Source organism: Mchenga conophoros, linkage group LG15 (genome assembly GCF_057382185.1).
Source record: "Mchenga conophoros isolate Kocher_MC1m ecotype Shallow Benthic linkage group LG15, M_conophoros_male_GT1.1, whole genome shotgun sequence".
Lineage (NCBI taxonomy): Eukaryota > Metazoa > Chordata > Actinopteri > Cichliformes > Cichlidae > Mchenga > Mchenga conophoros.
The window spans coordinates 7,970,617-7,991,980 of record NC_140540.1 but is presented as its reverse complement, the minus strand read 5'-3'; the positions used below and the strand labels follow the sequence as shown (position 1 = coordinate 7,991,980).

At 40.6% G+C, this 21,364-nt stretch overlaps 1 protein-coding gene across 3 annotated transcripts in view; it reads right to left on the bottom strand.

The window, feature by feature from the left end:
- Positions 1–21,364, bottom strand: part of nbas (NBAS subunit of NRZ tethering complex) — a 183,356-nt gene that overhangs the window by 143,844 nt on the left and 18,148 nt on the right. For all 3 annotated transcript variants that reach the window (XR_014888753.1, XR_014888754.1, XM_085248034.1), the window contains exons 10-21: positions 21,135–21,273; positions 20,978–21,043; positions 20,747–20,875; positions 20,278–20,341; positions 19,559–19,752; positions 17,805–18,080; positions 12,753–12,878; positions 11,937–12,088; positions 11,698–11,835; positions 5,646–5,724; positions 3,789–3,893; positions 3,254–3,390 (exon numbers count right to left, since the gene is read on the bottom strand). Coding sequence is in view for 1 of the 3 variants with exons in the window: in XM_085248034.1 (XP_085104160.1) it covers positions 3,254–3,390; positions 3,789–3,893; positions 5,646–5,724; positions 11,698–11,835; positions 11,937–12,088; positions 12,753–12,878; positions 17,805–18,080; positions 19,559–19,752; positions 20,278–20,341; positions 20,747–20,875; positions 20,978–21,043; positions 21,135–21,273 (1,605 nt within the window). In the remaining 2 variants the exon portion in view is untranslated. The remainder of the gene's footprint in view (positions 1–3,253; positions 3,391–3,788; positions 3,894–5,645; positions 5,725–11,697; positions 11,836–11,936; positions 12,089–12,752; positions 12,879–17,804; positions 18,081–19,558; positions 19,753–20,277; positions 20,342–20,746; positions 20,876–20,977; positions 21,044–21,134; positions 21,274–21,364) is intronic.

Genomic DNA, 21,364 nt, shown 5'->3' with positions numbered 1-21,364 from the left:
TTTTAATGACATTCCCTAACTCCCAGGTGCTCTTTCCTCATTAAAGACAGCATAGTTAGAGAGTGGAAAGTAAATATCGGCGTGAGCGGCCAGATATCGATAGGAGGAATGAATTATTCTGTGCCTGCATCCCTGATCTACTTCGCATCAGAGAGGCAGGGGAGCAGGATTGAAAACAGGAGATGCAGAGCAAACCTGGAGCTGGAGTTTATTTTTGGTTTCCACAGAGATGACCCTTTGAAGCTACAGGCAAAGACTCCTTAAAAAAAATACATTCAGTATTCTCCAAGTCTACAGGTCCCTTCACAGACCTAATCAATATTACAGGAGAGTATTACCTCCCCCCCCCTTTCCAATGAAGCAAGTTCAGTATATAGGGAGTAAGCACCAAACAGATGGCTTGAGCTGGCTCCGTCTGCTGCAGTGTGGAAGCGAGCGCTGTTGGAGCAGCATTTGGTGCTCACAAGCTGGGGAAAATAGGAAACTGCCCCACAGCGGCAGAGCCATGATGGATGCTCACTGCAGACCCACAAGCACCTGACCTCCATACAAACTCAGTCGCGGCTAATAAAAGGGAGCTGTGTTGTAGTGTGCGTATGTGGAAACTATATTAAAAATTATATCTATATCTGTAGGGGGTTTTTTTTTTTAAGGTGATGAATTTGCCACCCTCAAATACATGGTTTCTTTATAAAGCAGTGGCAGAGAGAATATATCTGTAAAATCCTGTTTCTGCAAATGATATGCTCATTTTGAATGTAATGCCAGTTTCAAAAAGGGCGGGCCAGGACCATGTTTACAACAGCGTTGCATCACATTCCTTTAACACTGTGTTTGGCTGCTCAAAATTTATTTTCCTTGGTTCTTTTCCATATCAAAATTTCACTCTGTGACAGGTTTGGGCTGCAGGCAGCCTGCAGACTCCTTCTGCTACAGCTGGATTATATGCTGGATGCTGTCTGGTATCGTCTTGCTGAAATAAGCAAGACCTTCACTGAAAGTTTTCTCCAAAACTTTATCGATTAGCATTAACCGTGTCCCCCAGGGATGTGCAGATTTCCCCCAGTTGCAGACCATCACATGGCCAAGCTGGAAGGTTTTGGATTAGTTTCAAAAACAAAAACCCACCTTTGTTAATATTAGATGAGCTAAGTGTCAACACTTGAGAATATATTGCAGGATGGTCTTTGCATGGCTGAGTTTGAACTTTTTTTTGGATGCAGCGGGCAAATGGTTTCTGGAAGTGTTTCTGAATCTGTGCAGTTCTTTTTACCACAAAAAACAGGTCCTTTTTTTTTTAACGTAGGGGCACAAAGGTGATGGCAAAATTGGTTTTCAGCCTTGTCTTCATTTTCAGAAATTTCTCTGGTGTCTCTCGATCCTTTAATGATAAGACATGCATAGATGATGAAATCCTCAAATTCCTTTCAATTTTAGACCAAAGAATATGATCTCTTTGAACTGCTGAACTATCTGACCATGTAATCTTCCAAAGAGTGGGGTGAACCCCAACTCCCACCTTTATTTCTGAACGATTTTGCCTCTTCTTCTTGCCAACTTGTTGACAACTGAGCTAATGAGTTGCTAAATGTTCCACCAGGTGATTTCCCTTTTTAAGGATTAGACAATTTTCCAGCCTTTTTTGTTTGTTAATCCTGTAGAAACTTTTTGGACAGTTGCTGGAATCAGAATGACTCAAATATACTGTACATATAAAAAAAATAATGATTTTCATTCTTATGCCTTTATACTCAATTACACATATGGTTTGGATAATTTGCACATTTGTGCATTTACCTTTTATCATCGTACTTTTTTGGATGCAGGGTTGTAAGATTTTCACAGAAGCTAAAATGAAGTATCGAGGATTAAATAGAAAAACGAGTTACGATTTAAGGAAAAAGGCACGGTGAATGACTGGCTGCGTCCATCAGTAAATCCAGTCACTGCTATTAGTGAAACATAAAGAGGTGAGGAATGATTTCTTCCCTCCAAAACAACCCTCCATCACTCCTCGCTCCTATTCAGCATTTCTCCAAGCCCAAAGCAAAAAAAAAAACAAAACAGGCAGTGTAGAGTGAAAACCAGGGGGAATAACACTGTAATAACAGACAATTGCATTTGTTCAAGCAAGTATTGTATCATTTGAAGGTGTTCGGCTTTGTTTGAATGTAAATTTAGAAGTAGCAATTAAGTCTCTCTCCTCTTATTTCATTGCTGTCTCTGCCAGCCCGTTAGCTGCGGCGCTGTGTGTACATGTGTGCAGTGACAGAATAAACTTGTGTATGTGTGTGCTTTTTAATGACGGCAAAAAGATTCCCACTGTGAGAATGTGAGAAAGACTCTTGAGTGCACGCTCTGACTGAGGTGCGATTCCAGTTTTAGGTCATTTTAATTTAAAATGTAGAGGGATGTGCGACTCTTGCATTCTACAAAGGTGTGACTGTGCATTCTCTGACATTAGAAAGGGTGCAAATCCCAGTGGCGGTATACTTTTCTTTTTAAACAATGCAGTTTCTATATCGAGAGTGTGAATTGTTGTAAAAGGGGACTAAAGAATACATTTGGATTACTTCAACACCTTCGCTTCAGCGGTTTGGGAAACAGCAACTCGTGTCTCATCAGCAACAAGAAAATTAAACCACCGACTCCGAGCATATTGTTATAATCCACTCTTCTTGAGTCCTGTCGTCCATGTGGATGCCACTTTAGCACACAACACAAAAGCCACGTAAATATTGTTACATGCAAAGTAAGGCACTCCCCATGCAAGACGCGTTTATTCCTTCAGTAAAAATGAAATCCTACTTTTGTTCTTTATGGAGACTATTTACCTGCATGCAAAGCTTGCACAAACATGACTCTTCAATACAACTCAGACATCACAGGGATTTTGGGTGCATTTCAGGTACCAAAAATCTTGTCCCTGCCTACAGATTATATTTGTTTTGCAGATATTTGGTTATGAAGCTCATATCGCTTTGAACCACACCAAGCTTCAAATGCATGTTCTAGCTTTCGGAGTAAACATGATTTTTCAATGAGTCGTTTCATTTGGTTCTCTCCGAGTCTCAGCAAAAGTCAACACAGAAAGGCTTCCTCCATTTACTCTTGCAGGACAAATAAATCAGACCATCTCAATGAGTTTTTCCCATCTATAATGCAAGAGTGCAGCGCTTGGTAAACCATTTGTGTCTGTATAAAGTAAATACACATGGACCTTCTTGTAAGTGCGTATTTGTGCACGTCTTACCAGGCTTCCGGCAGCAAGGTGGTATACTCGTGTGGAGAGGTGGTTTCCGGAAAGTTGTCAAGGATAGCTAGTCGATGTTGGAGGAGTTCTGCTCCGTGATATGTGAAAAGAATGTCAAGAGCCTGCACGTTGCTCTCCTGTGGCCAAAAAAATGTATGTTAGAAAATGCTTAATGTCAATTGGTGCCTCGATTTTACCCTCGTGTGTGTCTAAACGAGCTAACCAATGGTCAATGTCAATGGTCAATGGTCAATGGTAACTTTATTGTCCCTGATGGGAAATTGATTCGCAGTATGTCAAAACAAACAACAAACATACAACCAACACATCACGTACACTCATTAAAAAAATACTATAATATAATATAAGCCTGATAAAACAACCTAGATATTCCATCGAAAAATCGCAGGCTTGCTCTAAAGTAGAGAACCAGTCACATCCCTAGCTCCAAACAAAGATGCATACAGTTAAAATGAAAAGATGCAAAGAGAGATAAATAGTGAGACATTCTGTAGGAGTGTGAGGCCAAGGTTACCCTGGCGTAGTTTCTTGCTGACAAAACAATGTTTTGACTTCGGAACTTCTTGAAGAAGTCTGCATCGTATTTGTCCTCCGCTGCATGAGGCCCGCCAAGTATTTCCTGGAAAGTATAAAGCAAGAGAGAAAGAAAGAGAAAATACTCAGAGAGAGAGAGAGAGACACACACACACACACACACACACACACACACACACACACACACACGCATACACACACACATACATTTACAGTTCATGAAAAGAAATTTGTGAGTCAGAGGGTTATCTTTCCAGAATAAATGTTATGAATGGAAAGGAATTCAGAGTAAAGATGCGAGGGAAAGTGCAAGTAGAAGATGTGACTGCCAATGAAGGCACTAAAGCAAAGCCAACAGAGATGCTATTTAATTTTTGTGGCTTACAGCTGTCTTGTCCTTTTAGTTGGAGTCATCTAAGTGCGTGTGTGTGTATGTGTGTGTGTGAGCATATGTCAGGATGGACCATTTGTTGTCCTGGAAAGAGGGATTTATGTGTATTTGTGGTTATAAAATCTCTGTAGTATCCATTATGCCAGAGCATGTGTGTGTGTCTGTCTTTGTGCAGAAGAGTGTGTGAGGCGTGTGTGTGTCTGATGGATAGCTTTTGAATGGGGTCCTATGCAGACAGAGCCAGCCCAAGTCTGGATGATAAAAACGCTAATATCATATTCATAGACAGCCAGAGAAAATGCATCGGGGCAAAAGGAATCTGACGAGTACTGCAGTTACCATGACAATGTCCGAATGAAGAGAGAAACGTCATTCTGTCTGAGTCGAATATCTAGCAGGATAAAATCTCATCTCTCCTGTATGGGAGCGAGTAGGGTCCTGTTCATCCGTGATAAGGGTCTGCATGTTAACATTACTCACTGTGAATCTGAAATCCACAGTTTTCAGTAGTTGCAAGTGTCTGCTTTAAGCACGTATCTATCCATCTATGTAGCGCTGAAGCAGTGATATTGGATTCCTATTAGTAGTGAAGTTAAAATAATACTTCTCAGTGTCACTGCTAGCTTTTTACCAGATCATGTATAAATTCTTCACATACTTAAAATGTCTTTCATGGACATAATTTCAATTAAAAAAAAATGGAGGTTAAGTATAAATATTCATAGATGGCAGATGAGAAAAGCCTATTAGTGTTGAACAGACTGCTCATTAAAGTCGAACGCATTAGTTTGCCAGTAGGAAAACAACTATGAAATAAAGACTACAATGAAAACAAAGTTTTTTCTTCATTAATATTAGATTCATTAAATAAACTCTACTTTAATACAAATGTAATAATAATTAATGGTTCCTCAAATGCAATCTCTTTCCTCTGAAGTCTCTCCTGAGTTTAGTTATCAAAACCCGTTAAGTCACTGCTCGCAGTAGTTTTAAATATGATGAAAAAAAAAACCAGACTTTTTTCAATTAATGTTTTTTTGCATCACATTTAAATATTCTAGGAAGATGATATTGCGTTGTTGATCCGCAGAGCCTCAATTTACTTAATTTCTTCATTACATGTAAATAAAATTAAAAGTGTTGGGGCTGAATATTGGAAATTCAATTAATGAGTTTCTTGTTCGGGAGAATATTATGCCCCAGCTAAACAACAGAATATTAAGCAACAGTTGAATAAGTTCACTGGGTCCAGCTCTCCCAAAAGGAATATTTACTGAGATTCTCTTTAGTCTTCAAACATGCATCAAGTTAATTACTCGACAGGCTGAAAAAGTAAACAGCAAAAGATTTGATAAGGATAACTGTGGTTAGTTGCAATCCTAATGAAATCCATTTACATGGGAAAATGTGGAGAGTTCATTAAGTCAAAGGGCTGATTGCTGTTACCTCGTACGTGGCGAGCCGGTCCAGGTAGGAGAGAAGCTTCAGTCTGCTCCGACACAGTTCCTTCTGCTCCAGAGTCAGCCTAAGCATGCAATCATATTTAAACACGCAAATCAGCACCATACCAGCACAAACAATTCAACACAATTGACATGAGACCTCCAACACAATGACTTTGACTACAGAAATTAACTGCAATCAAATCAAACGCCAAGCTCAGTCTGTCGTCTGCACTAACTCACACCCTAGCTTTAAATTAACTGTAAATTGACCTTACACAGTAAGCCCACGGGGACCTATATAATAAGGCTGGGGACTGGTGACTACAATACCATACCATGCCCTCTAAACCTAATCATTTTCCAACAGCAACAAATCAACTCCTTATGACCACAAGAGCCACTCATTCAGGTGTTATGTATAGGATGCAAGCCGTCAATGAGGTGAGCGATTGCCCAGTGAGAACCAAATCCATTTTCAATGTCATTTAATCACAACCATAAATAAAGAGGATGGCCACAAACACCAAGGCACTGTGCTATATAGGCTCTACCTAAAACTCAATCACTCAAGGTACAACCAAAAGAAAGAGAGTGCAAGGCTGAAAAAGGCTAGGAGTGGTCAGATGCACCCCCTCGGTTCACACATACGGTAAAATAAAACATTTTTTAACCACATGCTCACACACCCTCCAAGTTCAATTCACAAAGAAACAATCCAACCAGGTGAAGCAGGGTGCAACCCCTCTTATAAACTTGACCTGGATCAACTGCGATGTGACCACAGGGGAGTTGACCTCTCCACTGCTGTCTTAATCCCAAATCCCTCATTACAGAGTGTGCTATCGGGTCTTATCGGGGTCCTCTACACAGACTAACAGAGATTAACACTGGCTCAACACACACTCTGGCACATCAAAGAGCGCCGGCTTAGTGCTAGTGGTAATTACTGCCGTGCTTCGTTTCTTCAGAGCAACGTAAGAAAAGTGGAGATGGAGGAAGGAGAGCGGTGGCAAGCGAGGGAAGGAGGAGAGATGAGATGTTAGAAAGCAATTTTAGCCATCTGCTCTCCTGAGATTTGAATGATGGCTTAATGATAACTTCCAAGAAAGGCTCTGAAATCTAAAAGGAGGTGACAGGATATCTCTAACTTCATTTGGTTGAGAGGAGTTCTGACTAAGCTCTTCTATTACTCTGACATAGTTTATTAAATGACATGCAATAATACAGAATGTGTCAAAATGTACTGTTAGCCATGCTATAAGTGATAGAGTATGTTCTAAAGATATTACTGACCCTGTGGGCATCTTTGTTTTCTTTATTGAGCAGGTAGATATTATTTAAAGTAAAATGTCTCGGTAGCTACTTGATATCTTTTGGATCTCTTATCGTTTAACCTTTTCTATATACACAACATATATGCAACACTACCGAGACACTGGCACTCCAACAGGTCTCTGCTCATCTTTGAATAGTATTTAACCAATGTTATGCCAAAAATAAAAAAAACATGTCAAAGGATTAGACATCCACAGCCCATAAACCGTAAGGGAACTATCATGAAAACATTCGTAACAACAAATCTAATGAAACACTTAAATCACCTTCACCCAGATGAATACGCCCAGTTTGAAGATGTTAATAAAAGGAAAATTGGCTAAAGCTAATGTTATCCAAAGCTCAGAGCCAGCCACAAGACAGCAGCCTGAATTGAGCCTCTGTGAACAGTAAAAAAAGACTGAAGCAATTACAAGAGCAATTATGGCGACAAATCAAAAAGAGAAATTGGTCAATGCCCAGCTGCTGACATTGAACCTTTTCTAGAATGTTTAGAACAGGTGACATCCTAAATTTGCTGGGAAATGATGCAAGTACCTGGCATTTGCTTTTTCTTATACAAATCTGTTGCACCTGCTTTTGTTTGGTGAGGTAAAGTATATCAGGTAAAGGTGGATATGAGGAGCAGAACACTTTCTTTTCAGAGTTGTTTAAGAGATAGAAGATCATCCAAGTTACTGCAGTTTGGGGGGCATTGTAAAATGATTAATTTATTTCATTATGAAAATAAGATTTTTAAAAAATGATCAAATGCTGAAAAGTGATTAACTGGAAATGGAAGTAATATAAAATGAATATCAATCACCCTCGGTCTGGAGCTCCATGCAAGAGCAAGATGATGAGAAAGGTGGCGGATCAACCCAAAACTATACTGGTGGAGTTTGTTAATGACCTGAAGGCAGCCGGGACCACAGTCCAATGTACTGAAATACTGCAGCACCCACAAGGTCCCCCTGGCTCTTCTTAAGTTCGCCAGTGAACATCTAAATGATTCAGAGAAGGCTTGGGAGAAGGTGCTGTGGTCAGATGGAATAAGGAATAAGCTCCACCCACCATGTTTGGAGGATGAGAAATGATGAGTGAGACCCAAAAAACACGGCCACAGTCAGACACGGAGTAGGAAACATGCTGCACATGCATGTATAGAAATAACTCCATAGTGCTGGTAGCAGCTTTAAGAAGCTGTAAGCATGCCGATGTCAGTACTGTAAAACGGTATCTATACAGACTTTATGTATATATCTTTTAATAAAATGTATAATTTTATAAATAATAATATTAATAATAATAACAATAATAAATACAGAATATAATTTCCAGTTTAAGACTGGTCATTGATTAAAAAACATTTTTTTAAGCAACACCATTGTGCAGTATTGCAGAAACAGCCACCAATATGGCTTAGACATGGCTGGATGTTTGATTCAGGTCAACATCTCTTGCTTTTAAATTGCTAATCTTACAGCTGAATTCCACTGAGATACAGCATAAACAGTGTGTGCTGTAATACACTGTTATACATACAAATGGACCCACCTGGCTATACACTAAAAAGGCAGCACAGTGCACAAGTCTTTATAAAGGTTTTTATGTGTTTTTAACAGATTGCCCTTATAATAAATAGCTCTTAAATAAAAAATAATAATAACTGCGGTAAACTAAGGTAAAGAGACTAACTGCTTCAAGATCTATGTGCACACATATATTTAATACATCTAGATGCTACAATAAAAGCATAAACAGCCTTCCACACAGACACAAGCACAGTCCAAAGCTGGAACAAATGAGAAAATTAGACTTCTGACTGAGGTCTGACTCTGACCTGATAAGAACATAAACACCTTGCAGCAGACAATACTCTCTTCACACAATTTCCTCCCCCCTCTCTCTCTCTCTCTCTCTCTCACACACACACACACACACACACACACACACACACACACACACACACACACCTGCAGTATTACCTATCTTGTTGTATGAGTAAAGTGTGAGTAGCCGTTATAATGGCCCTTGGCAGACACTACATTTCAGGATAACTGAATGCATTTTGGCAAATGCAACACACTGCCAACAAGAGACAGCTAATAATAACAAAAGGGGCTGGAGAAATATATCAATATCCATCGTTTCATTTGGTTTTTAGAAAAAAAAAAAAACTGAGTACTGAGAGAGAAACAAATTACAAAATTGAGAGCTTCACTTTCACACTCAGTTTTCTCTTCACCACAACAGAGCAGTACAAAATCTGCATCACTGTCGATGGCACACCAATCCATCATTCAATTTCCCCTCTCCACTCTTCTCTTTATGAACAAAGCCCCAAGACTCCTCCACTTGAGACAGCAAGACGCAACGCAAAGTGAGCCAAGAACCATGGTGCCCTATTTGGAGGTGCTAATTCTATTCCAGCCACTGTATACTCAGTCCAATGGCTTATTAATCCCAGAGAACCACATTGTCTTTAAAAGCGCAAACACGAACCTGACACCACCTGACACGCCCATGTCTTGGATACTGCAAAATATAAAAAGGTCCATAAAAGTTATGCCAAAGGGAAGCCCTGGTGGATTTCAAAATCCACTGGTTGTATTTATTTTCACTCCAAATCCACAAACCAAATGTAGATTTGTTGGGCAAAGCCCACATACACTTGTATATGCAGTTTCAAGACAAAGTGCTGCTCCAGTGTTTCATGACTATGATGAAATTGTTTTTGTCCACATTGTCAAGTGACAATAAGCCAAGAAGATCCTTGAGATGTTTTTTGTTTCTTTTCTAGATGTTCCTGACCCCCAAGAGTTTAGAAACTAATGTTATACAGGACAGCAAAGGGCAGTTGAGAGCGTTTGAGTCTGATTATTGAAAAAGTCATTCCTGAATAAGAATTCTACATAGTCATCAATAACATTGACAAAGAAAAGTCATTTTTTCCTCTTTAAAAGTGATGACATTTTAATTTATTGTATTGACGCAAGGCAGAAAAAATCTTTGTTGATTATGTCTTTCAAGCACACACACACACACACACACACACACACACACACACACAGCAGGATTAAAGATGCACTCTGAGTCACATTTACTAGTTAAATACAGTCCTTATCTACACATGCGTGTCACCCACACAAAATACGCACAGACGCAGTACTACTGTGAAGCAGCTGTGATCGGTACTGAGCCATTTCTGTAATGGTGGTGTAGTTAAAAAGAAATTAAGAGAATTATTATCTGCCGCAGGCCTCAAGGCAACATGGGTAGATGCATTAGTGGGGGAACCCGAATGTGTTCACACACTCACACAAAAACACATTCTGGGGGCACGTGTGTGAGCTGCCTGGCAGACATTCTGCATCAAAGACAGATAAAGGAGAAAAACTGGTATATTTAAATAAGTTTATTCACCGAAGATTTAATGTAATGTTTTTTTTTAATGTTTGTACATTATCGATTTTTTTTTACTACCTCTTCTGTCCTCTTTCTTATCCTCCATCTTTTCTTTAGCTGCAGTGGAGTGCAGTTCTCCAATAAATCACAACAGTTTTATTACACAGTAAGATATAGATGACCAAATGGCCAAAGGGAGGGAAAAAAAATGAACAGCGACGTGAAGGGCAGCTATTACAAAGGATTAACATTACGACGTTTGTGCTCTTCCTCATTTAAAAGCCGTCAGGAGGCTCACTGCTTACTGTACGAACAAAAGAAAAAGCCCGATCCAGCTACAGAAGATTGAAATGTGCGCCTGCACAAAGCCTGTTTGCAAAAACATAGAACGGATATGAATTTAAATGTGCATCAAGCGCTTTAACTCATGCACCCAGCGCATCCTTTTTGTGGCTGGTCACTTCAGTAGTTGTGTGTAATTCAGCTTAAGAGTGTTTCTTGATACCTAGATGAGTGAATTTGTTTGCATGTGTGTTATGAGAGGTGATTAGTGATCACTAAAGGCTTTTTCATTAGTCTATCCCTGGGCACTTGAAAACAAAAGCATAAATTACCTCCAGCAGATTACCCACTAATCTCCACCAGTGCTTTTTCTCCGTCTCGCTCTCTCACTCTCTCTTTTCCTCAAACTCATTAACATCCCTGCCTTTATGATCCCCTCTCTGGTGTGAAACCCAGTCAAACAATCAGTGATAAATTTGGCAGCACTCTAACCCATTCATCCTCCTCCCAGTTTCCTGGTCTACACCTTAAATACTGAAATCACAATTTCTCAATTTTTCCCCACAAGCATTTGGAGTACAGTTAATATTTTAGCTGATACAGGTAATAACAATGACTTAATTTAATCTTTAGAAACAGTAAGTAACAACCTGCCAACAAGGTGACTCACACAGGTCAGCATCAGGTTCCTCTCTAGAGAAATGAGTCCACCCACCCAGCAAATGCTTCTAAGAACAAAGCTGGTGTTTTAGCTCATTGTCTTCAAAGATCAGTAGAAAAATAATCTCAAAAACTCCCAATGGTTTAGTCAAAAAACAGTATCACACTATAAAATAAAAAGATTGTAATTAGCTTTAGTAACTAAGATACTAAAACAAGAGACGTGCTTGCCAGCTCGACTCTAAACTACCAGTTTAGCTGGAGGTTTAAATGAACCCTCTCTTGCATTCTGTTTATTCGGAAAACTGCCAGCATTTCTGGTCTGCCCTGACAATTATGTGTCCATCTGCTGTTTGATTAAACAAGCGGCAGTCTGACTGGCTGTGTACCTGCTGAAGTCAACTTTGGCCAGCAGCTCTCGTCTCTTCTTGTTCTCCCTCTCCTTCTTCATCTCCAGCTCCTGCTCATCTGAAAGGATGTCTTCATAAGGGAGGTCATCGAGGTCGACGTCGCCTGGCATGATGAACCTGGGAGACGGCAAAGAAATGACAGAAAAAAGAAGCGCGGATAAACAAAATGAGACAAGCAGAGTAAGTCTATGGTGAGTGAAGAGAAGAGGTTTTTATACCTGCCCCCATCTTCCCCTTTTCCTATGGCTATCAGGGCTTCAAGGTCAGTTCCCTTCAGGCCATACTGCAGCAGCTCTTTAGCTGCATCAACATTCTCTGGGACGCGCTCCACACACTCATGCAGCACCCATGAGCGCTTGCGGATCTTGCTCTAGGTGGGATGCAGGAAACAGAAGAAGATGGAGTGAGTTCAGAAGAAATGATGGGATAAAATACGATACAGAAATAGGATGAGAGGGTGAAAAAATTTGCTATAAATTGGCAAAAATGATGCGTGAAATAGAGTATGGGGACTTGTGCTGCACTGTGGGGCGATCGTGGCTGTGGGGCGATCGTGGCTCAAGAGTTGGGAGTTCGCCTTGTAATCGGAAGGTTGCCGGTTCGAGCCCCGGCTTGGACAGTCTCGGTCGTTGTGTCCTTGGGCAAGACACTTCACCCATTGCCTACTGTTGGTGGTCAGAGGGCCTGGTGGCACCAGTGTCCGGCAGCCTCGGCTCTGTCAGTGCGCCCCAGGGTGGCTGTGGCTACAATGTAGCTTGCCATCACCAGTGTGTGAATGTGTGTGTGAATGGGTGGATGACTGGATGTGTAAAGCGCTTTGGGGTCCTTAGGGACTAGTAAAGCGCTATATAAATACAGGCCATTTACCATTTAAGTGTGTGCCTCTCCCACGCATTCACATAAATGCACTGAATTTTTCCCCCCTTGCCAACCAACAAACTATACTGTGATTAACACCAGAAATTCTGATACAATCCTTCGTCTCTCCTCCTCATTTCCTCACACGTATGTGTCTCCTTTGACTGATGTCTTACCAGATAATCTTGTATCGAGGCTATGCTGACGGTACTCTTCCGCCACTGTCTCTGGTAGACGAGGTCAGAGTCCAAACTGTATGCCTGGGCAAGAGACAGGGCTTCACCATACTCCTCATTGTCAATCTACGAGATAAACAAAAACACAATATGAGCTCTTTAATTATGAATGTTTCTTCCAGACAGTGGAACAGACAGCACTAAAACAAATCCATATCATCAGGAAAGACGAGCATTTCAACAATGATTTAGTAGGGATGATGATGAGTGTTTGTGAAATAAAAGGAAATAATGAGAAGCTAGTCCTGGAATTGGCCAAGCAGCACCTCTGACAAAGAGGAACTATGTGTTTCTAATGTAAAATTTGAATAAAAGCACCCAAAAACAAAGATCAATTAGTTTCATTTTCTGCTATATTCAATCCTGATCCCAGGGGTATCGAAATGATTCATGCTGTGGGTTCCTAAATCAATGTAATTAAATAGAAAACATTAAAGTATATGTTTCTACAAAATACCACTGCAAAAAAAAAAGAAAGGGAAAAAAGATAGAGGGAGCATTGTCCACAGACATATTTTCCATTACACTGAAGGACAAGGATGTCAAGGTATTGAATAAATCTATGCCTACACCGCAGCCTTTTTGTATGCACACAGAATACCCAAAGACCGAATAGGAACAGCTGGAACATGCAGATTTCAATCAGTGTAGCAATGCGCAATGTGACACAGACTGAATTGGGTTTGCTAAAGAGGGAGAAGGAGAATGTCTGAAGGGAATTTCATGTCTGGGGATATCTGAAGAAAAAAAAAAAATCAAATAGCCCGAGTTAGAAAACATAAAGGAGAAATCAGAAGCCGTTTAAAATGACACAAAGCATCAGCACCATCTTTCAAAAAAAAAAAAAAAAAAAAAGCCAAAATAGCTACACCACAATCACAACTGACCATCGGCACAGCGGATGCTTTAAAGTAGAGCCTGCCTGAGACAGGATTTTTAAAACTAATGCAGTATTTGGTGATCTAAATACTCCTTGATATTCAGATTTTTTTCCTTTCAGACTCCAAAAACATAAGCAGACGCTAACATTTGCTATGTGTCGTTACTTATTTTCAGTTTTACACTCACACACACTACCAGGCTGCTCAGATCACGTGTTCATAACAGCCTCTGGTATTCTGCCCTCTGGTGGACAGACCTTGCAATGTCAACTCTCGTAGCATGGTTGAAGGGTGTTTCTCTTCCTTTTTACTCTCCCTTTTTAAAAATGTTATGCGTCTTCCTTTACAATGTCACTGCCAATAGATTGTCACACAGCTGATAATATGACCTTGCCAATAAATTCATCAGACATTAGCTTCTATTTTACAACACATGCTAGTAAGTATTTTAAAGTGAAGCTCTACCCTTATTTAGTTTTATTTAGCATGCTAAAGCATATTACTTACCATGCAGAGGCTAGCTAAAAATCATATTCAGATTATGATGATATTAATCTAAAGCAGTGAACAAGTCAGACAAACTGATTCTGTGGAACATTTCTGCTTCCACATTAATAAATTTTAACAGCACAATCACGTATTTTAACTGTAACGGTCTTATGAGTTTTTATGAAAATGGACACATGCTACTGTCCCGTTCTATTTATTGTTGATGTTGTCATTATTAATAATATTTTATTGGCCAGGAATAAATGTCAGCACATTATAATAATAAAAGATTTTTTTTTATCATATCAATGTCTCACAAATTCTTTCAGCCCAATATCAAAAGGATATTTTTTTGCAAGCCCACTCAATTTGTGCTTAAGTGCATATGTGGCAGAACACTGGCTGACAGACACACTGAGTATCCATCTCTTTTTCTGTGTAGGAGTACAAAGCAACACATTATCCAGACTGTGGTTCCTGGAGGGCAATAAGAACCCCACACAGTTAAACCTCACGTAGGAGGACATCAAAAATGTTTCCTTCTCTCTCTGGATTCAGCTAATAAAACTGTTAGCAGCTCTGCCAGTATTCTACTCATACAATCAGGGTTACGCCAACAAATGGATCATCAAACTCTTAAACACATGAACAGGCTGACTTGAGGAAATAACCTGGAATCACTTGTTCGAGTCTATTCACAGTCAATTGCAGCACAGACCTTGGCTGAGGTGAATCTCTGGGGAGAGATCGGGTCATTCTGGTTTCTGCGACTGAGTGAAAGCGTCTGCGTGTGTGTGTCTGTGTGTGCGTAGCTATTGAAATATCAAATTAAACTAAGCATATATAAGACAATTAAAACGCATGTAAAAAAAAAAAAAAAATACCATATCCATGCACACATTAAACTCAATCATACACATATAATAAATATTCACATATTTATTATACACATATATTTATTATATGTGTATGATTGTGTATGATGATTACTTATAGAGCTATATGTTGTACAAATTAAAACCAAACAAATAAAAAAATGTAAAAAAAATCAAACAGGAGAGCAGAAGCAGCAGCTGGGATGGTGCTGCTAGTACCAAGTGTTACAAAGAGATAATAATGATGTATTACTTTGTAACTCTCCACTGTTAGGATTGATGGTGATGACTAATGGCATCTAATGATGATGACAATGATGAAGAAGGCAGTGGATGATGGGTCATAAAAATGACTGATGAACCGTGCTCAAACTTGCGCCGGTTGAGAGCCGATACCACTCTCACTGGGCTTTATGATAAAGCATGTTGTTGTCTTTGCTGCAATTTGTAGCAACTAGCACCAACAGCCATATTTCTAATGCAGCAATTAGCATGTCAGAGAATCCCCTGTCTGAAAAATAGCGTTAAAGCAGGCTGAACATCTTGCTTGGTTTTCATTTCTCTTCAACGGCACTTTGGAGCCGATCCAACAAAACAATAGCACTTCACTGAGCTGGCACAGGATTTATTTAGTCAGAAACCAATTTTGCAGATCAGCCCGTTACAATTCAGTCAATGGCCAAATGGATTCAGATGACGTTCTTCAGATGCTGCTAAATTAAGTAGCAAAAAGAAATGAAGAGCTTCATGCTGAATGTGATATCCAACATTGGAAAAAAAAAAGATTAACTGGCACAGCACTGAGGCACATATGACTCAGTATCAGTGTTAATATGATAAAGGCCTTACATAAAGGACTGTGTAATTAGAAATGGAGTATATTTGACATGTTAAGTAGGTAATATTAATTTCTTTCCCAGTATGAATTTATAAAACCACACAAGGCAGAGAACTGCACATCAGCACTGGAATTGTTGTTTAGATTGCTGAGGCTTCAAATCCAACACATGAAGGCACCTCAGCATGAGCACTGACGACAGCTCTTCACAACCTAAACACGTAAGCATTTTGTTGCGTGTGCTGCAATGAATAAGTAAACAGTAAGAGAAATCTGACTCTGTACTTTCACCAAAACTGTGCGACCTCACTCTGAGAACTCTGTTTAACACAGCTGCAACAGGAAATGTCAAACTTTGCCTTGTGTGTCTACAAACAGCACCTATTCCCTGAATGTTTCAAAAAAAACAAAAAATAGCAAGTTCAGCTTTAAAGATGGTTCCCTTGACAATACCAAAGTTATTTGCATTTACTGTCGATATGAACTGAGTTACCACCATCCTAATTGCTGGCCGAGCACACAGCTGATGCACCAAAGGCAGATCATGCTAGAGAGTTTTCAACAGAGACATCTGGACAGTTCGACAACTAAAACTTTCAGCAGCCCTAAATGAGTGGCAGCAGCCACCTGGGTCAGTCTGCACCGATGACTGCAACTCATGTGTGATGTGCTTCTTTGCAATAGTGGACTCAACTCAGCTGGTTGTCTACTGGTTATTTTCCTATATAAAAGCATGGTTGCCAAGCACCTATGTCATTTTGCAAGTAAATCACTGTTCTGCAGCAAGTACGTCACTATTTGTGGAGGAATTTCTGAATTTCTATTTGAAATCAACGAGGCTTTGACTGGATTCTGAATGCAAGTTGTAAATGTAGATGGCCACAGATTTGGGATTTTGTGGATTTAGTTAGTTGAGTTAATCACCATATTATCACAAATATCATAACAATTCTTATGGTTAAATTATTAACTTTTTTTTTTTTTTTATTTTCGAGGAAGTCCCAAAATGTCTTTACCAAAATAGAGCTGGCAGCCATACAGACCCACAACATGCAACAAATGCAAGTGAAACATAAAGTAAAATACACAATAAATGTCATGAAATCCATCCCTGCACATAAGTTTGTCTAAGTTTAGATATTTCTCTAAATATTCCTTGTCTGAGGTGCACAGTAAGAGAATGCAATCCACAGACCTGTCAAAACCAAGGCACACTGGAAAGCAACAGTTTAGAGAGGCGTAGGTGGCAACTACCAGAGCTGAGACATAAGCATGCATAGGCGAGCTGGAAATTGACCATATTTTTTATACGCATGATGTGCAGTAGTGAAAAGGAAAATCTGAAGTTGTAATCACGCATAGAGATGCATGGTAAACTGAATCAAAGATCCCTAATCTGCAGGAGGATTCATGCAGGGGATCGGCAACAGATCAGTCGGAGGATCATCAAAGCCAGGATTCACTGTTTAGTGATGAACATACAATAAATGGCTCCAGAAAATTGAATGGAAATTCATCTTTTTCAACAGGCTTCATCACAAGCTTTTCAGTGATAGCCATTTACTAGAGGGGCTGGATTTATTCTGCAGCCATACAAAGGTCTCATGATCCACCACTTTCACAATTCAAAGTGAAACATTCAGAGAGATTCAGGCTTCAGAGGAAGTCTTTGAAATTCAAGAGACAAACCCCACGTAACTTATATCTGCTACCCACTTATTAAATTTAGCTCTCACCCTGCTGACTAAATAGCAGGGTATCCTCACTGTGGGGCACAATGTGAGCTTTTACCTGTTCAATAAAATTATTGCCTTTAGAGTGACACCCACAAACGTATTTTGTGGGTGGGAGAAAAGAGTTCGTTTTCTCATCAGACTGCATTTATTTACAAGCCGTGTTAGCCTCCTACCTTCCTCTGGTACAGTTCTTCCGGAGTGGTTGACCTCAGGCTGACCAGACGGTAGTTCTTAATAACTGTGCGAGGGCGTTTCCGTGGTGGAGCGAACCGTTCCATCTCTGTCACGTAATACAGGCCCTGCTTGATGTAGCCAAAGTAGCGGGCTTTGGCTGAGGACTCTTCGTCTGAATCAGATTCTCCACCATCATCTCCCTCCTCATCTTCGCTGGCTCCCCCACTGAGGCTGCTCTCCAGGCGCCCACGCTTCTGGGCCAGCTTCACCTCACACTGATAAACAAACACAAGACAAATTGAAATGAGGGTGGAAGCGCAAGACTTTGAATGACACTGCCAATACATGGCTTAAAAGTGATCATAAAGCCACAGTTGTCTTTTCACATAAAATACATCTGTTTCATTGGCCAAGATCATAAGATGAGGGCTGTGAAACAGAAGACGACGCATTTCCAACTGACTGAGCCTCAGATTTACAGTCTTTTGCCCAGAGTGACTTTCTGATGCTGCATATGGACACGTCGGTGCCAGCATTCAATGGCGGATGATAAATGAAGCACCCAGCACAGTTTACATCTAGCTGTGTTTAAGTTGGTAAGGACACTTAATTTAACGCCCTCATGCTAGCTCAGCAGGCTGTCTGAACACAAAACAGCAGCAAGGTCAAGCTGCTCAATAGAAAAATCTAAATCCTAGCTGTCCAAAGTGATTTCTCTCACTTGTCTTAACCTGATCTGTAGGTCTGTGATTGCCTCAGTTGGGAGCCCATTTTAAAACTGCGCACTGTGGCAAATACTCAGATTTTGGAGCAATGCCCCTCTGGATTTTCACTCATAAAAATGTGACACGTTTAGCACCTGTATAACAGCTGTGCGCAGCAATCATCATAAAATAGAAACAGGGAAAATACTCCACATCTGTGGAGACATACGCACAACCCCATGTTCAGGGCATTATCAATGCACACGCTGCTGTAAGATACAACAAGAGATGCCCATCCCCCGTCCCCACACACTCTGCACTGAGACAGGGTGATGAAACCTTTCCTCAGAGTTAGCAGCTAAAGAAATTGCTCGCTTTTTATTGTGCTCTACGCAATCAGATTTCAAAAATTTTTTCAAAAAAAGCACACTACTTTAAGCAAAGAGCAGGGTGATGTGATATCATGGTCTTTGTCTGAGGATGAAGATGCAGGAAATCATTTTTCATCCCTTTACCACTACAGATACACAATTACACATTGTCACACACAATGACACTAGAAAACTGGAAATACCTGCAGGGATATAAGGATGTAGTTTTTTAGCAGAAAAAAAAAATGAATCACACACAATCACCTCAGCTGTCAGAGGACCTGAGCACACACTTGTGTTAGCAGGTGTACCTTTTATTAAAAATGTGCAGTCACGCCCATTTTACACTTTTCTTTAATTTTAATGAAATAAGTGATGTCCTCATGACAAACATGTGGCCCATATAGTCTCTTTCATTGTTCCAGACCACTGCCTGTTCAGATAGGCTTCAGGCCTGTGCCACACTGAACTCAATAAGCAGTGTAGAAAACTGATAAAAGAGATGAAGAACTGTCCTCTATTCTCCCATGTGCCTTTTAAAGCCCTGAAGTCCAAAATCTATCATCTAACAACTGCAAAAGGATGCTTTCATGAGGCCTGCACCATTGTACAAACTCTGTTTGCTTAACCACGTGAACACCTCTATCTTTACATGTTTTTCTTCTTTCTTTTTTTTACCTCCAAGCTGAGGAAGCCCCCATCATGTGCAGCAGTGACTCGAGGTGAGGGCTCAAACCATTCACAGGATTTCCCCAGAAGGTTGCGCAATGTCCTGACAGAGGAGACGGTGACAGAGCCAGAGCAGCGGGCCAAAATCAGCACGTTGTCACTCCACCAGCTCACATCTACCAGCGGATAGAACTGCTCCTTATCTGCGACAGCGAGACATAAGGGTAGTGTTAAAGATGTGACTGTCTACCAGAGGAAGCTGACCTAAACGGAACAGAAAAGATGGTTCCCCTACTTATAATAAAAGTTTGTCTGCGCGTGCGTTGTACAGCTTTTGTCATCAGTGGCCCCACTTTCTGGGATCACAGTGTTTCTGAATTACTTTCCTCCTCTAAGATATATTTACACATGTGGACATGTGACATCATTTGTCATTCTTGAGATGAAGTATCACACAGATTATTGCTTACAGAAGCTGTCACAGCTGTCATCACTACTGGCCCAAAACTGTCAAAGCTGCACAAACAGAACACACACACACACACACACACAAGCACAGAAACGCCATGGGCAGCCTTTGCTATCCTTGGCACACACTATATGGTTGTATGTTTAATAACTGTATAATTCGGTGAATAAGGCACGTCAAAGATCATTAAATTGTATCCAGGCTGGACTGCTATGTCAGCAGCCAACTAGGCTGTCTTTCGCCCTTCGGGCCAAACTACCTTTTATTTTCTTCCTTCTCTCCAGCGATGTCTTCCACTCTGGGTTGATCTCCTCAAATCCTGGCTGCGGGGAGGAACGAAGGAATGAAGAAGGGAGGAAAAGAAGAAGAGAGAGCGATGGGAGAAGAAATTAATCGGCTAACCCTGTTTACACTTTTAACACACACACAGACAGAAGCTGTGCCAGCAATGAAGCAGAACATGCTTACACGCCGCATAAATCCGCAAAGCATTCTGAAAATATAAGTTCTCCATTTGCCATGTCACTTTCTGCCTGACGGAAGCACACACACATTCACGCAATCTTTCCCACCACACACCTTGGCCAGAAAGAGATTACATTAATACAGTAAGCCAAGCATCTAATGTACAAAATATTCCCACGGCACACAAATGGAAGTGCACACAGGTTTACTCTACTTAAGCAAAATCATGGATGCTTTAAATCACAAGTAAGTCAGAGGCATACCTGCAGGTCCTGACTCCATGTTGCCCTCTGTTTAAGGGACGGGATGTCCCAGAGAGACAGACGACCAGAGAAGTGGATGACAGCCAGCAGGGTGCCGTCAGGGCTCAGGCTCATGCGAAACACACCGTCCTGACCAATGATGACACACACATCATGTTAAAGAGAATATTCACCAGCTTCCACAACTTGAGCTTAATTCTCCATCAGGCACACAGAGGAGGGCAGCCCTACCTTTTCGTCTCCTTGTCTGGAAAAGAGTCTAAAACTGGGAATCCTGAAGAAACCTCTTTTCTGATTCTAACACAAACAGAATATGTAATGTGTTACATACTGCATAAATATATCTATTTTTTTGCATAAACACGTGTGTGCATGTGTGACTTCTTGCCATGCTGACATCGTCCTCATAGCTGGTGACCTGCTTGTAGTGTGGTGAGCCAGAAAGAGCCCTCCAGGCTGTGATGCCACAGCAAGAGGCCTTGGATGCACTGTCATCGCCTGATTCACAGCCGCCTACAAGCAGCAATCTGAAAAACAGGAACACACACATTTGTGGATACCACCTTCGCGACTGTGCCCCAAAAGTTCAAATTAAACTGCATATCAAGGATTTAAAGT